Source organism: Myotis lucifugus, unplaced genomic scaffold (genome assembly GCF_000147115.1).
Source record: "Myotis lucifugus unplaced genomic scaffold, Myoluc2.0 scaffold_185, whole genome shotgun sequence".
Lineage (NCBI taxonomy): Eukaryota > Metazoa > Chordata > Mammalia > Chiroptera > Vespertilionidae > Myotis > Myotis lucifugus.
The window spans coordinates 2,367,810-2,387,224 of NW_005871233.1; the positions used below are offsets into that span (position 1 = coordinate 2,367,810).

At 51.8% G+C, this 19,415-nt stretch overlaps 1 protein-coding gene across 1 annotated transcript in view; it reads right to left on the minus strand.

Annotated features, from left to right (window-relative positions):
- The window catches only part of FCGBP (Fc fragment of IgG binding protein), a 40,453-nt gene that overhangs the window by 1,663 nt on the left and 19,375 nt on the right, over nt 1–19,415 (minus strand). Inside the window, 12 exon segments of the mRNA XM_023760574.1 lie at nt 2,575–2,958; nt 6,633–6,832; nt 7,882–8,455; nt 8,703–9,274; nt 10,090–10,483; nt 10,485–10,634; nt 11,021–11,637; nt 11,986–12,559; nt 13,172–13,509; nt 15,212–15,350; nt 16,720–16,919; nt 17,056–17,644. Of these exon segments, the coding sequence (XP_023616342.1) occupies nt 2,575–2,958; nt 6,633–6,832; nt 7,882–8,455; nt 8,703–9,274; nt 10,090–10,483; nt 10,485–10,634; nt 11,021–11,637; nt 11,986–12,559; nt 13,172–13,509; nt 15,212–15,350; nt 16,720–16,919; nt 17,056–17,644 (4,731 nt within the window).

A 19,415-nucleotide genomic window follows, 5' to 3' on the forward strand; every position in this document is an offset into this window, starting at 1 on the left:
CCAGGTCCTGGAGGCATCAACTCCCAGCCAGTTAGAATGTCTTTCTTTCACCACACAAGGCAATCATGGTTACAGAGCATCATTATATCTCCCACAACCATAACTAGTCCGAAGTATTCTATTTTTGCCCTAACCTTTCCCACTTCTATTTCTCTCATCTCATATCTATGAGGTTAGTCTTAGATGAAAAAGTCCCCATCCGGACTTGACCGGAGGGGAGAGGAAGGGAGGGGAGGGGAGGGGAGGGGAGGGGAGGAAGGAAGGGAAGAAGAGAGAGAGCGTTGAAAAATGGAAAGAGGTGGGAGAAGAGATGGCTAGAAGGAGGGAGAGAAGAAGAAGGGATGGATGCAGCGAAGGAGAGCTGGAGAGGTGAATGGAAAGTTTAACCAGGCTGTAAGCTTTAAAAGTATAAGGACTGGGTCTGAGTCATCTGTGTTACCCAGCACATGGACTGATGCAGAGGGAACAGGGCTGAATGTAGTCAGAAAACCAAACTTTTCCTGGGCACCCCCTAGGTTCCAGGCCCTGATGTGGGTACTGGCAACAAAGTACTGACCAAGATGGACAGGACTCCTGCCCATCTAAGGATCATATCTAGTGATGAAGGAAGGCAGCAAACACAAACAAAGAAATAATGGATAACTTCAGATGGTGATAAGAGCCTTGAAGGGAATAAGAGAGAGTAATAGCATTGAGATTGGGATGAAGAGTGAGAGTGTCTGCAGGTATTCAGGAAAGATCTCCCTGTAGGAGCAATGCTGGAACTCAGACCTGAAGGACGAGCAGGAGCCAACTCTTAGAGTCTCTGGGAGAAGAGCACTGCTGCAGTGGGAACAGCAAATGAGAAGGCCCGAGGTGGGAACAAGCTTGGCTTCTGTACAAATAGCATACAGGCCAGGTTGGCCTGTTATTAGCATAATGAGGCAGGGAATGAGGCTGGAGAGGCCAGAAGGTGTTGTTCTCTCAAGGACTTGTAGGGCATGGAAGGGAGGTGGCTTGAGTTTGGAACGCTGTTCTGGGAAAGCCACTGCAGAGTTCTAAAGAGCAGAATGACCTGGTCCATTTTATAATTTTAGAATGGATCTATTGGCTGTGTAGAGAATCATTTCTTGAAAGAGGAGGTGTCCATTAACCTGAATTATGAAACAAGCAGATGGCCAGAGAAAAGGACTGATTTTTTTAAAGAGAGAACTCCACGCCAAACTGGTTTGGCTCAGTGCATAGAGCACCGGCCTGCGGACTGAAGGGTCCCAGGTTCGATTCCGGTCAAGGGCATGTACCTTGGTTGCGGGCACATCCCCAGTGGGAGGTGTGCAGGAGGCAGCTGGTCGATGTTTCTCTCTCATCGATGTTTCTAACTCTCTATCCCTCTCCCTTCCTCTCTGTAAAAAAATCAATAAAATATATTTAAAAAAATAAATAAATAAAGAGAGAACTCCAGCCCCCCTACTTCCACCAGGGCTGAGTCTCGGACCATCGCCGTGCTTTGGTGGAAGGATGTAAACCATCCACTGGGGGAGGAGTGTGTGGAGCCTGGGCTTTTTCTCCCGACTGGACCTAGAAGACACCAGTGGATATCTCTGCAATCAATAAATAGGTCGTGGAAATAGAGATGTGCTCATGTGGGAACGTTAGTGCAACCTGACATCTATGCTTGGGTCATGGGCTCTATCATATATGAACTGTAAATGAGGAGACTATGAGTCAGCATTAGTCCTGTTAAGCCAAACAGATTCTCTCTTTCAGAAATCTGGAATTGGGGTGATGAGAACCATGGGTTTAGCAAATAAAAGGCAGTTGTAGGTGACAGGAAGTCCAGGGGCAGAATGGAGGGGGCACGTGGGGCTGGAACGGACTCTTGATGCAAACAATGGGCCTGAGGGGTCCCTAAGAGAAAGCAGAAGGATCAAGTGGCCTGTGATTGACAGTGTCAGTGGAAATTCCCACTGAGCACTGTAGTTGGAATCCATCTTGGTTCCCTGTATCTACACACTTACCACCAGCGCCCTGTTCCCATCAAAGTGGTTAAGAGCATGAGTGCTGGTGGGTTCAAGCCTGGGTCTCCTAGGCATTCTCTGAGTGACTTGAGTAAATGACTTTACCTTTTTGGGCTCTAGTTTCCCTCATTATACATGAAAGTATAAATGAGGATAATAATAGTTCCTGTGTCATGGGGATATTGTAAGGAGTCACAGAAAATGAAGATGATTTGGAAAACAGCAAGTCTAAAAGATGAAGGTACACATCCAGACAATACTGCCAGAGCACCTGGATCCAGCCTCTCCTGAGGCTCTCTCCCTGGATGTTCTAATTATGCGGGCCAATGAATTCACTTTGCTCAAGGAAATTTGAATTTGGTTTTCTGTCATTTGCAACCAAGAGTCAAAACTAACACCAAAACTAGTAAATGGCCCTGGCCAGGTAGCTCAGCTGGTTAGACCAAATCCAGAGACCAAACTGTAGAGATCTAGATAAAGAAAACAGATAGCAAGATAGACAGGCAGCCAGGAATGGAGGGACACCGCAACAGGAAGACAAAGCCCAAGGGAGACATGCCCTCGTGCCAAGGCTTACCCACACGCCCTTGTTTGGGGTCACAGTCACCAGCCCATCCTGGAAGAAGATGTGAACCTGACCCACAGCTTCAACTTTGTCATGGCAAGAGTGGACATCAGCGAGCACACGGAACCAGGGGATGGTCTTCTGTATTCCTGGGCAGCGGGAAGAGAGCTCGTAGATGCCAGGGGTTCTGACAGTACTGTGGGCTCCATCAAAGGTGGTGAGATTGGTGCCCATAAAGAGGGAACAGAGACCAGGGGGGACCCAGCAGTCCCGGGACCCAGCTTCGACCTCGCATACGCGACCCAGAGGGCAGCCAGCTGCCTGGCATGTCAGGCCAGTGCTTGAGGAACAGGAACAGCGCTCACTGCAGTCTGAGCTCAGCAGGGAGGAGTTCACCTGTGCACAGAGAGGGGCCAGGTTACCGTGGTGTGGTCGATTGCAACAATGACCACAATCCTTCAACCTTCTGAACTATGCAGATCACTTTGCAACAACTCCCATTAAGAAATGTAGTTTATTTCCCCTTCCCCACGGATCCAGGTTGGCTTTAAACTATGCTTTGGTTTTCACAATGCAGCAGAAACAGTGCTGTGTCAGTTTCAAGCCAAGACCTCAAGACATTACAGCTTCTCCCCCACTCTCCTTCTGGGCCACCATGAAAACAAGCCTGGGTCTGCCAGAGGACAAGAGACCCCGTGCAAGAGAGACAACAATCCCCACTGACGACACTCAACTAGCTCCAAGCTAACTCACCGGGGGACTAGAGTTACATGAGTGAGCCTAAAGGACAACAGAAGAACCATCCAGGTGAGCATAGCCCAAATTGCAGGGTTGCAGAAATGTGAACTAAATAAATAGCTATTTTAAGCCACTAAGTTCTGGGGTAGTTTGTAACCAGCAAAAGCTAACAGACACAGGTAGGGGTGAGCAGGAAACATCTCAGAGTCCTGGCACCCACAGTCCAGAACATAGGGCCCTGGAAATCCAGTTCCAGGAAACTACTTTCTCCTGTGTGTTTTTTCCCCTACGTAACCAACTGCTCTTTCTTCACCCATTTTCAAGTTCCTCCCAAATCCTTAATGCTTCCTTGCCCAAGGTTCAGTCCTTAGATCTTTTTTTTCCCTTCTATCTTATTTACTATCTGTTGATCTCAACAAATAAACTGATGAACAAAATAGATCCAGAGACAAAGAAACATGGAAGAGACTGATGAATCTCAGGTGGGGAGAGATTAACCAAAGAATTCATATGCATATGCATAACCCATTGACACAGACAATAGTGTGGTGAAGGCCTGGGAGGTGGTGGAGAGGGTCCATGGGGAAAAAAGGGGGACATCTGTAATACTTCCAACAATAAAGATAATTATTTTTTTAAATCTCATGAAAACTAAAAGTAGTGTCTGCTCCTTAATTGGACCTGATCCTGGGGGTGGGTGATTGTTATAAAGGACATTATGGGGACAAGTGGTGAAATTAGAATTACATCATCAGATTATATAATAGTATTGAATCAGTGTTAATTGCCTGATTTTGAATTGTACTGTGGTGGTATTAAACAAATTTCCTTATTCTTAGAAAACCCACGCTAAAGCACTTAAAGGTAAAGGGGCACTGTGTCTGTAACATATTCTCAATGGTTCAAAAAATGTATATATATATATTTATATAGAGAGGATGATAAAGCATACATGGCAAAAGGGCAACAGTTGAGTTCTTTGTACTATTCTCGCAAGTTTTCTTTAGTTTGAAGTCTTTAAAAACAAAAGTTCAAAAACTTTAAAATAAATGAATGAAATAAAACAAATAAATACCATCTCTAAACTGATGACTCCCACATTTGTATCTCCACCCCAGGTGCACAAATCCAAAAAACCCTTCAGCACTGGCAGAGTGGGATGGAAAAAGACAGGGGGCTGTGGGAGTCCAGAGGTACCTAACCCAGCCTAAGGGGTCAAGGAGGGCTTCCTATTGGCTGTGAGACCTGAAGAAGCAGAAGTTTGGCATCTCTTTCTCCAGAAGTCCTGCACATCCAGACCCTCTAGCCCACCTTTTTGCCATTAACACTGGGATGAATGAGGGTGAATGTGGTTACCCACCTTTCTTTTATTTAATAAATATGCTTTTGAAGAAGTAGGATGCCTAGTAGTTCAGAGGGTGAGCTGGCTGTGCTTCGCAGTATCACCACTTTCTAATAGGCAGCCTTGAGCTGGCTTCTCTTTATGCAATTTCTGTATCATTCAAATGTCTCATGGGATATTATGATTATTAAATGAATTAACATTTGTAACAAACTTGGTACAGAGTAATGAGGTAGGTAAGTAAGAAACTAGGAAAATTCCCCGGCAAGTGGAATGAGGAAACCGAAACCAATGGTTGAACAAATGGCTGGAACGGCTGATCAATTAACAGCAAGCTAATGCATCACAAACCCCTACCCTCCCTAAGTGAAGATGCCTAAGAGCAAATGGTTTAAATCACCACAGTCATGGAGGTAGATGACAAAACCCAGTTAGATCCAGACTAATTCAAGATAGAGGCAAAACTGACCAGACTCCATTATATGCCCATTTAAAAATATCAGCCTAGTAAATAACACACCCAGAAATCTAATGAAAACTCTGTGGAGATCCTCCCCTAGCACCTCCCCTAAAATTCCTGCCCATAGAAAACAGATAAACCCCGCAGGACAAAGAACACCAGCCAGCACGTGTCCTTTTGCCTTCTTTATCCTAAACTCTAAGACAGTGGTTCTCAACCTTTGGCTGCACATTAGAATCACCTGGGAATCTTTTTAAAATCCTGACTTCTGGGCCTCATCCTCCGGAAATTCTGTTTCTTTGTTATGGGGTGGGTCCACAACATTAGTAACAAAGAAACAGACTTTCTGGAGGATGAGGCCCAGAAATCAGGATTTTAAAAAGATTCCCAGGTGATTCTAATGTGCAGCCAAGGTTGAGAACCACTGCTAAGAGTTCTGATGAGACTCACAACCAGGAAAGCAGTGGGCAGTGGCAGCTCATCTCAGGTTTACCTCCTGATCCTGTCTCCAAGGACCTTCTTTTGCCTCACTGTCCTAAGCTTTAATAACTCACTTTCACCTGAACTTTATCTTGAATTTTTTCCTGCACAAGTCAAGAACCTGGAAGTCACCTGACATGCAAAAGGTCCCAAACCTTGCCAGAAGCAGTCTGGTAACAAGAGTAAGAGCTCAAAAAACATAAATAATAAAAATAAATCACCTATAACAAAAATAAATTAACTTTCAACTTACATTATTAAATTGTTTTTAGCTGTACTACCTACTGCACTGTTGTAAATTTTACTGAGCAGTGGAGGGCAAGGTCCAGTGCTCAGTGGGTGCCTTTCATGTGCAAATTGCACCCAATCCTCAGACACCAATGGCTCAAGGATGATGATAAACCCCATTTTACAGATGAAAAAATGAGGCTCAGGGAACGGACTGTAGTAGGTGAATAACAACCATACAGCCCCCTAAAGATATCAAGTCCTAATGGCTGGAACCAGTAAATGTTACCTTATATGGGAAAAGGGTATTTGCAGATGTGACTAAATTAAGGATCTTGAGATTGAGAGATTACCTGGATAGGCCCTAAGTGCAATCATGTATATCCTTCTAAGAGAGGCAGAGGGAATTTTTATGTCACACACAGAAGAGGAGTATGACACAGAAACAAAAACTGCAGTGATGTGACCATAAACCAAGGAATGCCTGCAGCCACCAAAAGCTGGGAGAGGCAAGCAGTGGATTCTCTTCTAGAGTCTCTGGAGAGGGTGCTGCCCTGAGCACAGCTTGATTTTGACCCAGTGATCTGATTTCTGATTCATGGCCTCCAGAACCGTGGGGGGATAATTTCTCTTGTTTTAAGCTACCAAATTTATGGTCATTTTGTCACCACAGCCACAGGAAACTAATACAGGATGTCACAGCTAGGAAATGTGGATGGCTCCTCTATCCCCATCCTTGAGTAGGTCAGCACAGTCTCCCTCAAGTTCTGAGTCTCCCTCAAGCCCCTCCACCCTCCCTGCCCACCTCAAGCCCCTACTCACTGGCAAGTATCGGCCATCATGGGTGCAGCCGCAGTGCTGGACAGGGACACAGATGCCCTGGGAGAGCAGGTAGCGATCGTCACACTCACAGCCCTCAAAGCAGTGGGAAGTGCAGCCCGTGAGGCCCGAGAGGGCTGCACAGGAGCCCTGGCAGGAATGTGTACAGATGGAGTAGTGGCTGTGGGCAGGGCACTTGAGTGCTGCAGAGAGAGAAGGCAGGGTGGGGTCATGCCTGCACACTGAGCCCTGGGGACACAAGTGATGAAGACAGCTCCAGGCCCTGCCCTGGAGATCACATCAGTGGGATAAACAGTGCTGGCCCAGTGAGATCAGAGCTGCATCGGGGAGGTATAGGCAGAGTGGTCAGGGCGAGGATGGGGCAACAATGGAGCTGAGGACCCAGGGGAAACCTTCAGGGTGGGGCGCAGGGCTCTGGCTGAGCAACTGGTGGATGTATGGCTGCCCTGAGATAAGTACCAGGGTTGGGAAATAAGAGGATCAAGTTTGGGATGAAAAGCTGATGTCATACGGGAACACAGCAGGTATGAAGAACCCTAAGGACGCCCAAGAGGAAGTGTCCGGGAAGCCACTGGAATCCTGAGGCTAGCAGTCAGGAGAGAGGTCAGGGCTAGAGACAGACAGTGTCCACGCTCAGCACTGAAGACAAATCTAAGGCCATGGAGATGGATAATGGCCCTGAAAGTAGGTCCTGCCCTGAGGAGAATGAAGGAGACACAGCCCTGCAGAGAGGCATGAGGGCCCCCTGCCTTGTCCTAGAGATGGGAGGGGACACAGCCCTGTCCTGGGGATCTGAAGGAGGCAGATACCCCCTCACTGGGGGGCATCTGAGAGGCAGAGTCCTGGGAATCTGAGAGGGCTGCAGCCTTGTCCTGGGGATGTGAGGGGATATGTTCCCATACTGTGGGGTCTGGCTGAGTCGCAGACTCAGGCTTTATTGTGTACTAAAGACCTGCCACCCACCCTTCCAGGTCACCACAGAAAGGGTCCAGGATGAGACCTAAGGAGAACTGCATCTGAGGTTTGGAGAACGGGACCCTGAAGGTGTCTGAGAAGGACCAGACAGCGAGTTGGCCAGAGAGAAGCCAGTAGGGTGTGCTGAGGGAGAAGCTAGGGTGGAGGTCCTTCAACAGGGAGGGACTGCTCCTAAGATGCAGGCAGGATGGAAGCAGATCAGGGGGCATCCTCAAGCCTGGTCTGGAGGCCTTTGGGGAGCCCTATGGGCACTTACGGCAGAAGCTGTCTGTCCTCCAGGGCTTCACGGCCTTGTTGGCTGCCTGGCAGGCCGCTGTGTAGGCAGCCAGGCTACGGCAGAGGAAGGTGCTGTTGCCCTTATGGGCACACAGGTCAAAGACGCACTGGCGGAAGTACTCAGAGGGGCTCAGCACCGGGTGGCAGGCTGCGAAGGGGCCCTTGGGGTCCCGGAGCTGCCCGCAGGCCTTGATGCTCTCATACGGCGCTGTCTCCTCTGCTGAGCACACAGGCCAGCCCTGGGGCCCAAAACCTTCGCCACATCCTTGGGAGGAGCCGGGTGCCCGCCATGCAGCTCCAAAGGCATCCACGCTGGGGGCCACAGTGCCACTGGGCAGAACAAAGTCGTCACTCCAGTTGCCATTGAAGTTTCCACAGAGGCCACAGGTTCGGCCATGGAAGGGGCTGGGGACGGATATGAGGATGTAGGCATCGCCATCAAAGAGAAGCCGCAGCCCCTTGGCTGTCTGCAGAACCATGTTGCGGCCCTCAGCAGTCACCTGTACGTGGCCCACAGCCACAGGCAGGGCTACAGCCTCGCCGTCCACAGTGACCTGGGCGGAAGGATCAGGTGGGTCAGGAACTCACAGAACCACAGATAAGGCAGGATAAGGCTGTCCCCTTAGACTCCCAGGGTGGAGCTGTGTCCCTCTTGGTCACTTTGGGGTGGGGCAGTGTCCTCCTTAGACCCCTAAGGAGAACCATGTCTCCCAGAAACTTCCCAGGGCAGGATCCTGTCCCCTCAGTGTCCCCAAGGCAGGGCCCCTTTCAGATTCCCAGGGCAAGACCATGTCTACTTACCTGCAGGCCATGAGCCAGGCCCACAACCTGGCCAGCCACAGTAACCACCAGGCGTTGGGGATCTCCAGCCGCATTCTTTTCAAGCACAATGGCAAAGTCCTCATCCCCAGGCTGTGGGTGGCAGACTCGGGCCAAGACATAGGAGCAGGAGCCATGCAGATCATAGACACGTCCATCAAGAGTATTGTAGTGGATGCCCCCACTGACCACACAATGGCCACAGCCTTTAGGGTGACAGGCCTGGACACCGTCCTTTATTCGGCACTCCTCATAGGGCTGGCAGGCTGTGCCCTCCTGGCAGCTGACCTGGCCGCCCGGCCCACACTCACAGCGCCGCTCGCACTCAGGGCCTGGGTAGAAGGCCTCGCCCAGGGGGTAGTAGCGGCCCTCGTGGAGGCAGCCACACTGGCCCACAGGCACGCAGGTGTCGCCGCTGAGCACAAAGCCGGCATCGCAGATGCAGCCCTCCCGGCAGGCTGGCTCACAGCCTTCTGGCGCCGACAGGCTGGGGCAGCTCACAGGGCAGGAGTCACCACAGAGCTCGTAGTGGCTGTGGGCAGGGCACTGGAAGGCTGTGGGGACAAGAGGGGATGGTCCAGGGGGAGGTGCAGAGTGGAAGCACCTGCCCACCTGGGTCTGAATGCTCTACCTGCCTTTTTCATGAGTGAATCTGTCCAGGGATCTGAGCGGGTGTAAGATCCAGCACATCCAACCGGGAAATTCAGTGTGGGGCTCCGGGGACCAGGTCTCTCTGACCACGTTGTGTGCCAACCTGATCAACCTGACCATGCATATCTATGCAAGTCTAAGCCAGCTGTGGGTATTCAGGATGTGAATCTGACTGGGGGTGGGCCAGATGTATCTTGGGGTGTGACTCGTGTGAATCTGTACCTACCTGCCTAGGGCTATGTCCGGGTCAGGATTCCACCTGGGTGTATCTAACCGTGTCTCTAACCAGAGTCCCTGTCTGATATTATTGGACCAATTCCTGTGTATTTCAGTGTCTGAAACAGTGCAGGGGCATCTGACCAGGTGTAACTTCCAAGGTCTCTGTGACCAGGGGTACCTGGGAGAATCTACTTCGCCGGGTGTGTCTCGCTGTGCAGCTCTGACGGGGGTCAGCCAACACCCTTTATCTGCCTCAGATATCTGAGCGCATGTTCCCCGAGGGTCTGCTGGACCCAGGTGTTCAGACCAGGTGATTCAGAGCCTCTCCCACTGCAGTATGTGAGCTGGTGCATTTAGCGAGTGAATGGCAAGATGTTTCTCTGACGGAGCTAGCTGGCTCGGGAGAGGCAGGTGGAGGAGAGGCTCTGGTCTCAGGGCCCTGTGAAAGGTGAGGCGGGGAGACCCCTACTCTGCGGCCCACGCATGGATGAGTACTCACGGCAGAAGTCCGGCCGCCTCCAATCGCCGAGCTGGGCCCCAGCGGCCTGGCAAGCTGCCACGTAGGCGGCCACGGCCGGGCAGAGGCCTCCGGGATGGCCCTGGGCCTGGCAGGCGTCCAGCAAGCAGGCCTGGAAGTACTGCGCGGGCGGCAAGAGGCCATGGCAGGGCGCCAGCGGGCCGTCCGGGGCCAAGATCACGCCGCAGGCGTCCGGGCCGCTGAAGGGCTTCTGCTGCTCCGGCGTGCAGGGCGCGGGGCACGGCCCGGGCACGCACTCCCCGCAGCCCGCGGCACCGCCCACCTGCCAGCGCCCGGGGTCTCCGCCCACCGCCGTCAGGTCGTCGGTGGGGTCCCGGTTGTAGTTCCCGCACAGGCCGCAGAGGGCGCCCGCGTTACGCCGCCGGCACGCGCAGGCGCACGTCGCTGTTCCCGTCGAAAGCCAGGGAGAGCCCGGTGGCCGCGGCCACCACCACGTCGGGGCCGCTCAGGTGCGCGCGCAGGCGGGAGTCCAGCTGGAAGGGCAGCGCCACGAGCTTGCCGTCCACCTGCGGGCGTGTGGAGTGGGTGGAGGCAGTGACCGGCCAGGACTCAGATTGGAATCCTGTCTCCTACCTCCTGGGTGTGTGAGTGGGAGGGGGCAGGAAGGGGCGTGGGCACCCTGAGCACGTGACCTCCCTCCTTTTAATAATAGCAATAATAGTAATAATCTTTAGTCACGATGTCACTGGCTCCTCATACCACCCTCTGAAGCAGATACTTTTCTTAGAGGAATAAGCAAAAGCTCAGAGGTGGGGAAGCCACCGCTCCAAGCCATCTGGCTCCAAGGCCTATGCTCTGAACCTGTGCTTGGTACTCAGGGATTGGCAGGCCACTAACTCCCAGGCAACTTCAGGCTTGGCATGTGCTCCTGCCTGATCCACGGACCCCTTACCTGCAGCTGTCGGGGCCAGCGGGCGCTGAGGGTCAGGTTGTGGTTGTAGATGTGCAGGGTGACGCTGCGGGTGTAGCTGACGGCCTGGCTGCCCCGGTGCTCGTTGGCAACAGTGACGGTGAAGTTCTCAACACCAGCGGGTGGTGCACGGCAGGGTGCACTCAACAGGTACTCACAGGTACCTTGGAAGTCGAATCGGTGCCCGTCCAGAGTGATGTAATGGGGGTCACCCCAGGCCTGACATTCAGCCGTACTAACGGGACGGCAGCCATACTGGCCTGAGGGCAGCAGGGCACACACTTCACCGAGCCCACACCTGGCAGGCTTGCAGACCAGCGAGCCACCCCCAGGTCCGCAGTGGCACTTCTGGGAGCAGGTGGTACCAGCCCAAAACTCACTGCCTGCCTCGTGGTAAGTGTTGTTGGCCCAGCAGCCGCAGCCCCCATCCAGAGGAACGCAGCGGTCTACGCTCAACACAAAGCCGGCGTCACACTGGCAGCCCTCAGCGCAGGGGCCCTCACATGGGGCTGGGATCGTGGGGGGCGCAGGGGACGGGCAGCTGGCAGGGCATGGTGGGCCACAGAGCTCGTAGTGGCTGTTGTTGGGGCAGGAGATCTCTGTAGGTGGATTAAGGAGGGGGAGGAGGAGAAAGAGAGAGAATGGTGTTAGAGGGTGGGATCTGAGGATAGGGTGGGAGGAGACTGAGATAGAGACCCCGAGGGACGGACAGAGAGATAGAGAAACAGAGCAAGAGATACACACAGAGAAAGAAACAGACACCCAGAGACAGGAGAGAGAGAATGAGCAATAGAGACAGAGAGACAATCACAGGAAGGTGCAGGAAAAGCACCAAGAGACAAAAACAGAACGAAATAAAAAGACCAAGGACTGGAGTGAAACCAAACCAGCCCTGCAGAGACAGGACCCGCACCCCCAAGTCCTGCCCTGTTCACCCCAGCACTCACCACAGCCGGCCTGTGTCCTCCAGTCCTCGATGACAATGCCAGCAGCCTGGCAGGCGGCAGCATAGGTAGCCAGAGCCTGGCAAAGTATGTCATGGGCCCCGCCGCCCAGGCAGACATCCAGAACACAGCCCTTGAAGAAGCTCTCAGGTGCCACATGGGCATGGCAGGCTGCAAAGGGGCCTTTCGCGTCAGCGGCCAGGGGTCCACAGAAACCAGGGCCCCGGTACTCCTCCAGCTGGTCCTCAGGGCATGTTGGGCAGGACCCCTGACACTCATCCCAGCACAGTGGGTCCCAGCCTGGGACTCGCCAGCTTCCACCCCAGACGGGTATGGAATGAGCCAGTGTGCGGTTAGGGAAGGCTTGGTCATTGTTGGGGTTGCGGTCCATGTTCCCACAGAGCCCACACACGGCACCATGATAGCTACTGGGCAGCGTCACCTCCACTCGCCAGTTCCAGTCATAGCTGACCCGCAGCCCGAAGTCGGCTGCCAGGATTGCTTTGGATGCTCCCTGAGTCACTGAAAGCCGCCCACCAGCCACAGAGGTAGGCAACGCTGTCAGCACACCATTCACCTGCGGGGAAGGGGGGATCGGGAGGTAAAGAGAGGGCACTCAAGGTGTGGAGGCCCAGCCTGGCCTCTGCCTCCCTCACTTGGCCTGCATGGCTGGGAGCCGCCAATAATCTGCATCTCCATTACCCTGGGCAGAAAGGGTGACCCATCTCTCTCTAGTTCCCTGAATGTTGCTCCACATTGGAGTCTCTAGGCCTCTCATTTGTTCCCTCACAAACATTCATGGTGGCTTCCTGGGGTCAGACCCTCAGCTGAGCACTTGATGTGTACCCCCTCACGGTGGGGCAGGGACTAGCGGTGATCCCCATTCCTAAGATGAGGAAACTGAGACCCACCAAGTAATCACTGGCCCAACATCACACAGCTCACACGGAGAGCCTGGGTACAAAGCCAGTTATGGAAAAGGTAAAATGCTGAAGTCCTACATGAAAGCCCTTTGCAAAGGGGTGAGCTCATTGAATTCCCAACAGAGAACTAATGTTGTTGCTGTAACTGTTGCTTTGCTTCCATTTTGTTTCAGGCCTAAGTGAAGAGAGCACTGAGCTCCTAACTGTGGCCGGCAGGACCCCTCCTGCCCAGCTGGGGGCTCAGGGGACCACCCTGTGGGACTTACCCGGACTTTGCCAACTTCGCCTTTGTGGATGGAGATGTTGATGTTGAGGGCAGTCACAGTGACAAGCCTCACATAGGACACAGCAGGGTTGCCTCGATTCTCATTCTTGGTGGTGATAGTGAAGGGTGTCAGGCCCTGGGAGTTGACCCCTGGGCAGCTGGTTGTCGCCAGCACGTAGTTACAGGTGCCCTGGAAGTCAAAGTCCCAGCCGTCGAAGGAGTGGTAGTGGGGGTCGCCCCACAGCCAGCACGTGGCCTCATAGTTGGGCACGCACACACCATGGCCACCCTTCTCCTGGCACGTCTCCTGTGGCCGACACGTCACACCATGGCACAGTTCTGGGGGCAGGTGAGAGAGGACCGTGAGGGGCTGCCTGGCGTGAGGCTGGCTGCTCCCCAACATCTACTCCCATCTGTGCAGGATACTGACTCTGGGGGCCAGGGGCATGCGGCCAGAGGCATGTGGGACACCCACTGAGCAGTGGGCATTTTCCTGCTCGCCAGCTCCAGCCTGCACAACCTCTCGGCCATCCAGTGGGCTACAGTCACACCTTCCAATGAGACCTCTTGGCCTTGGGGTGGGCCCTCTTCCCATCCCCTCCCTCCCTCCGTGCTCTGCTTTAGCCTTAGGGGCAGGGGCCATATCTGCTGTGTGTTCCTTAGTGTCCATCCTCATTACAAGGAAAGAATTCCTTCCAGCCAACTTTCCCTATTCAAGCTGCTGTGTGGTTTCTGTCTCCTGATTAGATTTTGACCAATATACCCCTCCTCCCTAGGAGTCCCTGTTACCCTGCCCATCAGGCCTGAGGTCTCAGTCTGTTCTGGAGGTTCCATTTCCTTAGCCTCAGAAATAAGGCAATTATTCTCCGCCCGTCACCCTAAGAAACCAGTCCCGGGGGTGGCTCTGTATCTTAGATTTAGTCTGGGAGGTCCCCAAGTCTGAGATGGTCTCCCTAAAAATCCTGATCCTCCACTCAACGGGGCCCTGTATCCAAGACTCAAGCCTTGGTGGGGTCTCTACTTGAGACCTCAGGACTCCGTCCCTGTCCCCGTGGCCAGTCTCTCAAACCCCTTGGGGATGGTGTCTGAAGCCCCAAGACTAACCCCACATATCAGTAGTCAGCAAACTGTGGCACCGCCAGCTGCCTGTTTTGTAAATAATGTTTTATTAGAGCTACACCTCCTATTAGATAGGCTGTGGCTGGTTTCATGCCATGATGGCAGAGTTGAGTTGTTGTGACTGAAACTGTATGGCCTGCGAGTTTAAATATTTACAAGCTGGACCTTTATTTTATACACCGAGTGACCAAATTATTATGACCGGCCAGATTATTATGACCACCCCATCGGTACAATGAAGTAGTTATGCAAATAATAATAATAATAATAAAACCTTGAGAGTATTTGCTTAGGAAGTTTTCAATAATCAGTATTTTTGGAAGTGTCAATGAAGTACTGATGGGGTGGTCATAATCATCTGGCCACTCAGTGTATTTTTAAGTCTTTTATTTTTTAATTTCTCACCCAAGGATGTTTTTTAAATTCATTTTAGATAGAGGAGAGAGAGAGAGAGAGAGAGAGAGAGAGAGAGAGAGAGAGAGAGAGAGAGAAAGAGAAAGGGAAAGAAAGAAAGATCAAAGTGTGAGAGAAACACCAATCGGTTGCCTCCTGTAAGTGCCCTGACTGGCAATCGAACCCACAACCTTTTTGGTGTATGGGACTATGTTCAACCAACTGGCCAGGCACCATCTGGCCCTTTAGAGAAAATGTTTGCCTGTCCCTCCCTTATGCTGAGGGTCTCTGACATCTGCCCAGCTCTGAGGGCTCCCACAGCCTGGACTCCACCATTAGGGTCCCTGCCTCCCAGCCTGGGGGGCCTCTGCCCATGGCCCTGGGAATCCCAGCCCAGGGGTCCCAGGTCTAAGACCTCAATCCTTAGTCCTCTGTGCCTGCCACCATAACGATCCAGGTCACCCACCCTCAGCTCCAGAGTCGCTGTGCTCTGTTCCAAGTCACAAGGGCCCCAGCCCTAGCCCATCACCTTTGACACAGCTCAGGATGCCTGCCACGGACTGGCACACGTGCCCCGCTTCACAGCTGTAGTTCTGGCACACCAGGCCTTTCCCAGCATGGCACACACACTGCTGCCGGCAGCTGTCGATGAGGACCGTCTGCTCTGGCTGTGGGGACAGAGGGCACAGTCATCAGTGCGGATCTGTGCCCTCTGACTCCAGCATCTGGTGATCTGGGCACAGCGGGATCCAGAGGACAGGAAAGGGACATCTTTCATCAGGGTGGTCCCTGTGTGTGAAACTAAGGCACCACATGGCCTTGGGGTTCAATTCATTCATTCACTCACTTTCATTCATTTACTCATTTGTTTATTACAAAATAGCCACTAAATATCTGCTGTCTCGGATAAATGGTGTATCAGAGTGAAGAGGAGCAGAGCTCTGGAGCAGACCGCCTGAGTCTGAAGCCTGTTTTTGCTCTGCTCTAATCATATCATTCTGTGCAAGTTACTCAACTTCTTTATGCCCCAGTTTCCACATCTGTAAGTTGCAGATAATAGTTACACCTACCTATGAAAGTATAACTGAGTTAGCAATACATATAAAGCACAGATGAAATGAGAAGGATTTCCTTGAAATCATACAGATTGGAGAGAAAGTGGGTAGAGATGAAACAAGATTGGGAAAATGTCGATTTTTTTAAAGCTGAGTGATGGGTATGTGAAGATTTATTACAGTTCTCTTTTGCATATTTGAAAATTTTCATAATGAAAAATTTATATATCATAGTATAGTATAGTACACATACAGCACTTAACACAGTGACCGGTACATAGTAAGCACCATCTGCCGATGTGCTATTATTAGAATTCATATGAGGAGAACTTCAGGGAGGGCCCTGTCCTCATGGTGCTCACAGTTCTTTGAGGGAGACAGACTTTACCAGCAGTTTTCAACCTGTGGGTCGCAACCCCTTTGGCGGTCGAACGACCCTTTCACAGGGGTCGCCTAAGACCATCCTGCATATCAGATATTTACATTATGATTCATAACAGTAGCAACATTACAGTTATGAAGTAGCAACGAAAATAATTTTATGGTTGGGTCACAACATGAGGAATTGTATTTAAAGGGCCAGAAGGTTGAGAACCACTACTTTAGACAAACACATTCAAGTCAAAAGAAAAGGAGTAGCTGTGAGAGTGGGAGAGGGCAGCAGAAGGAGTAGCCACGGGTGTAACAGCGACAAAATCTAGACCCGGATACAAAGCCAAAACTTGACCTGGGAAGCCAGGTCATATTTACAAAAGTCTTTCCCACCCCCATGGGGACATTGATCAAAGGAAGCAAAAGTGAGAACTGGGAGGAGCCAGGTAGGAGGGGACACACTGGATCATAGTGGGGCCATGGGTTGTGGAAGAGGGATGGGTGGGAGGGACAGGAAGGATGCCAAGCGGACAGGCTGAGAGGTTGATAGGCAGTGGGAAGGGCAGGTCCAAGATGAGGCCCAGATCTGCTCAGGATGACCAGTTCCTACCTCATAGTAGACACCATTGTGGTAGCAGCCACATTTCTGGATGGGCACGCAGGCTTGGCCGTCACTGAGGAAGCCGGGGTCACACTGGCAGCCCTCCGCACAGTTATCCGGGCACTGAGGGGGGGCACTGAGTGCAGAGCAGCTCAGGGAGCAGGTGTCTGCGCAGAGCTCATAGTGGCTGTTGGAGGGGCACTTCATCGCTGTAAAGAGTGGGTGTGGTTCAGAGCCCCTGGGAAGGAGGGTGCAGGGCCCAAGGTCTTCTCCTTTTGTGCCTCAACCCACCCCCCACCCCCCGCCCCCGTCCTTTGGTCTCTGCCTTCTCTGCCCCTTACTCACGACAGAAAGATTCATTCCTCCAGGGTTTGACATGGCCTCCAAGCGCCTGGCAGGCACTCACATAGGCATGAATGTTACTGCAGAGAATGTTCTGGCTTCCGTCACCCACGCAGAGGTCAAAGACACAGTCATGCAAGGGGCCCTGGGGATCAAGCAGCTTGTGGCAGGCGGCCAGCGGCCCAGTGGGGCTGGTGAGGAGCCCACAGAACTGCTCCTGCTGGTACTTATTCTGCAGCTCAGGTCCGCACTCTGGAGGGTTGCAGTCTTCACCGGGCTTGCAGGTGGGTGGCCGCAGGCAGGGAGAGCCGGGCACGGCCTCCTCCCAGGAGTTGCCAAACTCATTGGGGCTGCCTGCCTGCGAGCCATCAGGCTTCTGGAAGTCATCCTTGGGGTCACCGTTGTAGTTCCCGCACAAGCCACATAACTGCTGGTAGTAGTTGCCTGGAACCGTGACCCGCACATTGTACATGAGGTCGTAGGCCACACGCAGGCCAAAGTCAGTCTGGATCACAATGTCTGAGCCGTGCTGGGAGGCACGGACCCGGCCCTCGGCCAGCACCACAGGTAGCTTCATGTCCACACCATTCACCTGGGAGGTAGGAGATGCCATACTTCAGAGGGTACACTCTGAGCGGGCAGACCCTAGCCAAGCCCCTGCCTGACACTGAAGATGTGTATGACCTTAGTTTCTATATTTGTAAACTGGGTATAACAGGGTCTTAGAGTGGGCTGAATGGTGGTCCCCAAAAGATCTGTCCACCCAGGACGTTAGAAGATGACCTCATTCTAAATAAGGGTCTTTGCGAATGTAATTAGGATAATGATCTTGAGATGGGATCATCCTGGATTAGGGTGAGCCCTCTGTCCAATGGCAAATGGCCTTATAAGAGCCAGATGAAAAGACACAGAAATACCCAGAGAAGGCCCGCGAAGATGAATACAAGGATTGGAGTGGGGAGATGCGGTTACAAGCCAAGGAACTCCCGGAATCTCCAAGAGCTGGAAGGGACAAGGCGGGATTCTCCCCTAGAGCCTTTGAAGGGGGTACAGCCCTATGATTTTGGACTTCTGACATTCACAACTGTGAGAAAATAAATTTCTGTTGTTTTAAGCCACAAGAAACTAATCCAGGTCTCAATGGAATAAAACCTTACCAGTCATTCTTTAGTCACCACTTACTGCGGTGACTGACTCCAGAGACACCTGCCTGGGTTCAGACCAGCTCTGCCCCTTACAGTCTTCCTGTGACCTTGGGCAGGAGGGTCACCGCTCTGTTTCTGCTTCCTCACCTACTGAGTGGGAATGAGGTACTTACCCCATAGTGTTGTTGTCAGGACTTGATATATTAATATTTGCAAAGTGCTAAGAAGCGTATCTGACACAGAATGGGTGTTGGGTGTTCTGGGAACACTTGCTATTATTATTAGCTGTGACTGGGAGTTTTTATTTTGAAGAGTAAATGGGTGCTAAGGGTTTTTGCCTTAATCATCAGTGAGTGGAAAGTCAGGTTAAATTTCTAGGGAAATGACTTCAAGTCCATGAACCAAAAATCATTTGTTTCAGTGTAAGGCTGCTGGACACCAACAAAGCCTTGTAAATCCACCTCTGATTAACGTACTTGCTTGGCCTTTTAAAACGCAGACACAGTGAGCATTAGGTTGTGTTGAAAGTGTGAGGAATCAGAAGAGAAGGTAGGAGAAAGACATGCTCCTGACTGAGTCTCCTAAATAGAGTCAACCATACTTCCCAAGCAGGAATGGGCAGTGGTTAAGGACAAGTGACTTACCCCCCTCGCCTATGCCTCAGTTTCCTCATCTGTATAGTGGGAATATTAATAGTTCCCACTTCATGGCAAAGCTGGGGATTCAATGAGGTGAAAATAACACCAACAACTCATGCATTTTGAGCCAGGAATATGCCAGGTGGTATTCTAGGAGCTTGCTTATATCAGGGACTATATATAAACATCAAATCCATGAGCACATGAAATAGTCAGCTACTCATCAGCATCCTCATCGTCAATATTGCTACTAGTACAACAGCCGTGTGCCTGAATTGGAGTGGGATCTCTGGGGGAAACCCTCTAGTGTAAGTGAAATGCCAGTTCCCATTTGAGACCAAATCCTTCTCGATCAGAAAAGCATCAAAGCACCCAGGGCACAGCGTGCTGTCTCCTGGCACACCATCTTGGGTTCAAGTCCTGCTTTTGCTGGGGGCCTTTGGGCCAGTGATGAGACTTCCCCTCGAAAAAATAAAGCAAATCATGGCACTCTAGCTGCTGCTGGGAGGACCAAACGACACTGTAGGTATGAAGAGCTTAGCCGCCAAGGTCTGAAGTCAGCTGTATAAAACCATAATTC